This window comes from Lottia gigantea (assembly GCF_000327385.1).
Source record: "Lottia gigantea unplaced genomic scaffold LOTGIsca_45, whole genome shotgun sequence".
Classification (NCBI taxonomy): Eukaryota; Metazoa; Mollusca; class Gastropoda; family Lottiidae; genus Lottia; species Lottia gigantea.
This window is the reverse complement of record NW_008709577.1, coordinates 831,390-839,238: the sequence shown is the minus strand read 5'-3', so window position 1 is coordinate 839,238 and position 7,849 is coordinate 831,390. Positions and strand designations below refer to the sequence as shown.

Here is a 7,849-nt window from a genome sequence, read left to right as displayed (position 1 = left end):
CTTGGTCGCTAAACTGAAAATCCAGGGTTCAATAAAGACATAGGTCGAGCTCATACCTTCGGCCCCGTGAGCTACAGATTGTGCACGTTAAAGACAGATGGAAATCGAAAAAGCTAATGATGCTGTCCTGGCTAAACTCCCCTCATTGCACTGTATGGCGTTGCCCGTCCACACGGTGCAGAAAAGTACGACGTAAAACTCATTTCATTTCCTTCTTTTCCATCTGGACGAAACGTTTGGTTCTCAAAATGTTATTTTTTATTCCAGAATGTCAACAACCCATAGATCCAGGCACTTGTAACTCACGATTATACACCAGATACGCTTTTGATTCTCAATCTCAGACTTGTGTTAGGTTTATCTATAGTGGATGCGGTGGCAATAAGAACAGATTCACATCTCGTAATGCATGTATAAATGCATGCGCTCTATAGATGATGCGATTCTATATACCTTTTTCATATAACTTATGTAATAAAAATTATCATATATATCCACATTTTTATACGCCCACATGAATATGTGGTAGTATATTGTTGTTGCCCCTGTCCGTCGGTCCGTCCGTCAACATTTCTTGTGAGCACTATAGAGACTACAGTTTTTATCTGATTTTGATAAAACTTGGTGTGATGCTTTAGATTGATAAGATCTCGGTCAAGTTCGAATTTGACATATTTTCGATGAATGGTTTTTGAGTTATTGCCCTTGACTTTGTTAAAACGTGTTGAAATTTGTTAAAAAATAGTTCGTGAGCAGGATTGAAACTTGGTGTGATCATTGGAATTGATAACAAGTTCTAACTTGACGCATTTTCGATGAAATGTTTTCGAGTTATTGCCCTTGACTTTGTTAAAACGTGTCAAAATTGGTTTGTGAGCACAATAGAAGCTACAGTTTTCAACCGATTTTGATGAAACTTGGTGTTATCATTGGAATTGATAAGATCTCGGACAAGTTCTAACACGAGATATTTTTGATGAACATTTTTTGAGTTATTGCCCTTGACTTTGTAAACACGCGTCAAAAGTTGTTTTTTGCCCTTGATTAGAGCTGAGTGATTTAATTGTTTGTTGTATTTGGTTTCGGGAAAGGGAGGGTTTGATTCTCCCAAATGTACAGGCATAGGGTGGAGCAGACACTTTATTTAGAAATTAGGATTAAGGGTCTTGATATTGGGTTTTCTTCTGTTCTTATTCTGATCTGAAATTAGAAAAAATAACTCGCCCGATGGGCGAGAAGTATAGTATCTGTTATGTACTGATTGTTTTTAGTTTACTATGAACAATATCATTTAAGTTCTTATTTTTTGAATATGCAACTATCATTTTCTGCTTATAGACATGGGGTAAATAATACTATAATGTAAATCTCTAATATTATTTCTAAATTTGGTCAATGTGGATAACTAAGGGATTTATTAAAAATCGGCAGACACATTCTTCTGTTGAACTTTATCCCAAGATTTGAAAGAGAATTCCTCTTAACAAAGACACAAGGGTTTCCCACCTGCTTTCCTCAACAAGACCTGTTTGTTGAATACCCATATCTTCAGGGTAAATTACAAGCTGTACCAGAGGCAATATAACAGTAGTCTATGACTGAACCAATGGCCTGTAGACCTCCAATAAAGCTTCTCGATGGGGGTACATGAAACCTAGACATAACATTTACGATTTACACGTCTTCAGATAAATTCACTGCGTTTAAACAACCTCAAATTATTGCTAAAGTGTATTTTCAGGAACTGATCTGAATTTTTGATTCTTAATCTTTACACCATTAAATCTGAAATCAATAATATTGTTGACCTTCTTCCTACTGCAGAATATCTCTACGAATTTCAGCCGCGAAATAATGAAACAATTTGTTTCGGAGTTAGGTTGAAGTGGTTGTAAAACGATATAATTGAAATTAGCCTATGAAAGCACAGGCCTAGGAGAAAAAATTCAGCAACACCAATAACTTATGTGCAGAAAAAAGTGGCGAAAAAAATAATTATATAATGTATATCAGGTACCGAAACAAAAAACGTTTTCTGAAACTTATAGATAAATTGAAATTAAATCAGTTAGGATAACCGGCTCCTGTGATTGGTCGTTGATCAGGATGAGGGTAAGGGGACAGTGAGTGGTTCTCAGTAAAAGAATTAACTAAATCCACCTGCATCTGGCGATCCGTTGTAGAGTCTTGGATCCACCGGATCTTGGCGAGCTTATTAATTACGCACCATGAACCCCATTAAAAGCCAACAATAGCATCATTCTTAACATTATTACTACCGAAATCAAAGCTGTCCTTTACGTTATTAGGTGGGTGGTTGTGACTCAACCTAAAACGATTACTGTGTCGGTTGTCACTGGAAAGTATAAGAAATACTCCCTTCCGGAGCACCCGGTGACATTAAGAATACCCTTCTGGGAGTTGTATGAACAGACTGGGAACAGACTGCCAATTATGATGAGACTCTTTGGTAAAGTTCTATCAATACGCCAGAACACAAATCGTCTACAATTAAAAAGAAATGGTCGCCAAATTGGTGATCCCATAACAAGGTGACCTCGGATTGTCGTATTAGATGGCACGTTTAAACGCCATAACCATTCTAACTTTTCATTCCAATAATAAATTTGGGCGTGGTTAATGGTTTATCAACTATTGCTATCCCACTTCATTGAGAAATTGTTTAAGAAAGGGTAGGGTTGCTTGAGATAAAAGTCATCAATATCGAGATCAATATGGAGACACCATCCTATATTTTAAATAGTTATTCTAATCATTCCATCCCATAGTATACAATTGTTCGCCAATAGAACATAGTGCGAAAAACATTGTTACATCTTTTTGATTGATTGGCCTAATAATAAAGCTACCAAAAATAAATACCTAATAAAAATAAATAAACGTCAGTTAAAAAAAACGGTATATAACTAGCGATTGGTGAAATGTATTATTCAAAATCTCTCTTCAATTAATCAAATATGTTTCCTTTACGACATAGCTATGCTCGTCATTACACCTATCCATCATTACTCCTCTATCTTCAACTTTTATCTTCAACTAGCTCACTCATTGAACAGTTATCCTCTGGGCATCATATCATCACATCAAACAAAGAATCATACTTCTATTATTTTGTAAGTTATTGTCTATTCTTTACTGTATGTCATATTTTTATTTACCTTGTCTCGTATTCGCACTAAGTTTGAACATTTATAACAATTTGTCATAGAATTATATTCCTTCACTTATATACTGATGAGGGTTCATCAAGAGAGAGTTGTCTCGCTTAAGATAACTTCTTGCGACATGAAGTGAGATGAGTAATTGTTATCTGAAGGGGATTCAAGACATGGTCTACAAACCTACTGACTTGATGTGCACGGCATTTCCTTTCGTGACCTTGTAGATATATGATTAAGTTCTTTTATCTTGCCGCTATACGTAATATCAGCAATCAGTTGGAAAGGTGCAAACGGACTGGTCAATTATTAGATTTGTCCACATTTACAACATTAGCTTGGTTGACATTCATCTTGTACAACCTTGACGTCACACTAGGATAATACCCATCAATTAAAGTCACAACATTCTTGCCCCGAAAAATTAGAGTAATGATATTAATTTCATCCGACGACATTTCCCCCCTCAGACATCACATTATTTTTCTTTTAACGTATGATAAACAACCCGGTACTTATAGGCTACATAAACAAGAGTTTACTCTAAAATCTTGTCATTCAATATTTTGTTATTGTAGGAAATGTTCAAATATCTAGGATTAGCAGTGATTCTTTGTGGATTTCCATCATCATCTTCACATTGTAAGTAAATTCTAAACTCAAGTGGTTTATGTACATAAAAATTATACAAGAATTGTTTGGTCATGCTAATAAACCTCGGTCTTACAGTGAAGTATCTTGGAGCAATGTTCCATTTTATTCATTAATGTGTAAATGCCTACATCACCACATCTCTTCCCAAATCTCTTCCTAAAAACATCTCAATTGTTTGAACTCATACGACCCATTTTTTGTAAACATATAACCTTTGAATATTTAATTTATTTCTGTGAATTTCAGTTTATTTTGATTCGGGGTTTAGAGAAACCAGATCTGTACAAAGTAACGGGGGTCATTCACCACTTGTAAATTTCTTCAACCCGTTCAATTTATACCCGTCTCTGTCATCTCAGTATCTTCAAGCTCAAAGAGATTTACAGAATAGCAACCGGAGGAGGTATCGGCACCCAGGCATAATTAGAGTTAAACCCGTTATTAAAGAACCGGAAGTGCTACCTGACCCAGCTCATGGTCATCACACTGAACCTCATATTGGTAGGTACTGAACCTGGTTATGGGGTTGTGGTTAGTAAATTGCAAAAACCGCGAACCATTTAAAAGTAACTCAACATCCGTTTCATACAGTTCTCCTTGTAGTTGTGATGGTCCATTATCATAAATCGATTTTTGTAATTAAATATTAAAGGTTTTAATTAGATTATTTTACATCTGTAGATCCACTGCCACCAATTTCACAACCAGAGCCCAAACCTGAACCTCAACCATCACCAGTCGTACAACCCACGGAACCTTTAGATACAGATCCAGAATGTATTCAAGGATGTGAAGTCAACATAGCTCCTGAAAAATGTCATTGTGCTGCTCATTTATGTGATGTAAGTTATCCTTTTCAAATTATAAAAATTACAGCAAAAAGTATTTACTGTTGTTTCTCACAACCCACGAGGTTAATGATAATATTTAATATAAATAAATGAAAAATGTTCAGATGATTAGAAATGCATCTACAGATAAATAATGTATTTCTATGTACGCCGTATCACAACTGGGCTTTTTTTCTTTCAGACATTAACATGTACAGGTGGTAATGCTTGTCGTCTGGTAACAGTTGGTGGTTTAGTTGAAGGAACATGCTTACCAATCGATTCTATCACCGGAATAGCTCCTGGCCAAAATGAAATCACACATAGTCTTTCTGGTGAGCTAACTTACATCTATGTACATACACTATCTTGACTTTCATATGATATGTATATAGCACTATGTAATTCAATTACAGAGAATGTTCTGTCGTGTGTAGGGGTTGAAAATCTACACCGATCCGCCTCTCGCGAGCACTAACATTGCGTACCATCAGGGTTTTTCATACTCTAAACATACATCATAAAGAAGTTGAAGATTTAAGACAGTTTTGTTTTAGACGCTTGAAGTTACCTTTAGATAAACCTGATTTATTTTCTTTGGTGCGATGATTGTTTTTAGTTAGCAGAATGATATTTTATACTGTGGATAAGCGGAACTCATCAACTAATCTTAATTCGTGATACTGTTGACAGATCGACGTGGTTGTCTGAACCGGGATATTTCAATTTCTCTCTTTCTGATTTGCTAACTTAACTGAAGTATTTTTTTTCTATTTCAGGATGTGGTTTAAGTTTAAACCAAGGTACACCTTGTGGACGAGGACCAATTCAAAGATTTTATTTTGATTTAAATACACAGTCTTGTCTTCCATTTCAATATTCTGGTTGTGGTGGTAATGATAATAATTATGATTCTGTAACAACTTGTGAGACCACCTGTCAATCACAGCATATAGCACCTGGTATTATTGATCACCATAATTCACCAACTGGTTCCCACCCAAAAGTTTCACATGGTCATTCTCATCCAGATCATATAGAACCAGTTGGAACACATGGTCATGAACATCCAGTTACAGGTAATTCAAATTTTACAGGTCTCTGCACAATAAAATATTTATTCACTCGTTGAAACGGGAAACATTCTACAATAATACAAAATATTCAAAAAGAATATGTTCGATATATGGCTGTAGGAAAACTTATCCAAAACTCGTATTCAAATGTTTTGGAATACATTATGAACAAAACTTTGTCAAAGGGAATGTGTTTTTAAGCCGGAGAAAACTTGTGGGTTTTGTTCGAGACATGCCCAGCACTTTACCAAAAAGAAAGTAAATGAAATTGATAAAAAAAAAAGCAATAGAAACACATCAGTTGTATGAATATTACAAAGAGTTAATAGCGATTCCATTATTTTACAGATCATCATGAACCTGTTCCTAAAGCAGAACCTCAAACACCAGTCGTACAACCCACAGAACCATTAGATACAGATCCAGAATGTATTCAAGGATGTGAAGTCAACATAGCTCCTGAAAAATGTCATTGTGCTGCTCATTTATGTGATGTAAGTTATCCTTTTCAAATTATAAAAATTACAGCAAAAAGTATTTACTGTTGTTTCTCACAACCCACGAGGTTAATGATAATATTTAATATAAATAAATGAAAAATGTTCAGATGATTAGAAATGCATCTACAGGTAAATAATGTATTTCTATGTACGCCGTATCACAACTGGGCTTTTTTTTCTTTCAGACATTAACATGTACAGGTGGTAATGCTTGTCGTCTGGTAACAGTTGGTGGTCTAGTTGAAGGAACATGCTTACCAATCGATTCTATCACCGGAATAGCTCCTGGCCAAAATGGAATCACACATAGTCTTTCAGGTAAGTTGAATAACAGATGGGGTAGATGCTCTTCTTCACAACATATGTGGTAGTTCTTGATCAAGTGCTTCAATAATGGTAACTGAATATATTCTGCTAAGGAAACATTTTGTTTTGGTTTTATTTTATGTGTAAAGAAGAGATTTGTTTGATTGAAAATGGGAAAAGATATCTAATCAAAATATATGAAGAAGATATCTATAATTGTATCGATAATTTAGGATGTGGTGAGGTGAATTCTTCTTTGTATGCTAATAGCTGTCTGAACAACGATTTTACAATTTCTGTCAATCCTGTGTTTTTATTTCAGGATGTGGTTTAAGTTTAAACCAAGGTACACCTTGTGGACGAGGACCAATTCAAAGATTTTATTTTGATTTAAATACACAGTCTTGTCTTCCATTTCAATATTCTGGTTGTGGTGGTAATGATAATAATTATGATTCTGTAACAACTTGTGAGACCACCTGTCAATCACAGCATATAGCACCTGGTATTATTGATCACCATAATTCACCAACTGGTTCCCACCCATCAGTTTCACATGGTCATGAACATCCAGATCATATAGAACCAGTTGGAACACATGGTCATGAACATCCGGGAAATCATCCAGTTGGTCCTGAACATGGCCACAACGAACCTAATCACGGAGGTAAGCGTTTGCTGTACTTAAATAGAAAATGTTTAATGATTGTGCATTTGGAATTGTAAGTGTAGTTGTAAATGTAATGTTTATGTGATTTGTCTAAACTACCAAACATTATAATTATCATATATTTTAGGTCCTATAGTAAACCATGATATCAAACTACCTGTATCGGGTACCGACCCACCTGAATGTCATGCTCTTTGTAAAAAAGTGTTAGTTCCAGAAAGTTGCCACTGCAGTGAACATCTTTGTGACGTAAGTTTTGATCAGAATGTTTTCAAAGACTTTTGATCACTAATATAATCAATACCACATCCAACCTCATTCATATGAAACAGCAACATTATTTACTGTTCTGTTACTTTGAATAAAATGAATACCATGTGTATGTAACGAAGTGATATTGTGCCACGCTCTCTTCATAGATTTTGCCTCTTTTGACTACAGATCTTATCGGCGACATAAAGGCAATTATAAGTCAGTGGATGATGTAGTTCTTATTATTATGCAGTGATTATACAATGTTTCAGCGTGTAACATGTACTGGTAAAACTGTATGTAGATTGATGAGAGAAATGGGTCGAGTTGAAGCTATGTGTATCCCTGTTGATCCTAAGACTGGAAAATCTGTGGTTGATCA

The 7,849-nt window shown here is 35.2% G+C and overlaps 2 protein-coding genes across 2 annotated transcripts; both read left to right on the top strand.

Moving 5' to 3' along the window:
- Nucleotides 1–248: 248 nt before the first annotated feature.
- Nucleotides 249–434, top strand: LOTGIDRAFT_123735 (hypothetical protein; the record flags this gene model as incomplete). Its single annotated transcript, XM_009060944.1, has 1 exon — nucleotides 249–434. One exon carries the CDS (start codon nucleotides 249–251, stop codon nucleotides 432–434), a length of 186 nt encoding a protein of 61 aa, XP_009059192.1.
- Nucleotides 435–5,489: 5,055 nt separating this feature from the next.
- On the top strand, nucleotides 5,490–7,037 carry LOTGIDRAFT_97618 (hypothetical protein; the record flags this gene model as incomplete). The annotated part of the gene is made up of 2 exons (XM_009060943.1): nucleotides 5,490–5,679; nucleotides 6,892–7,037. Coding segments are annotated over 2 exons (336 nt in total), but the record flags the coding sequence as incomplete, so codon positions are not given.
- Between the last annotated feature and the right edge of the window lie 812 nt (nucleotides 7,038–7,849).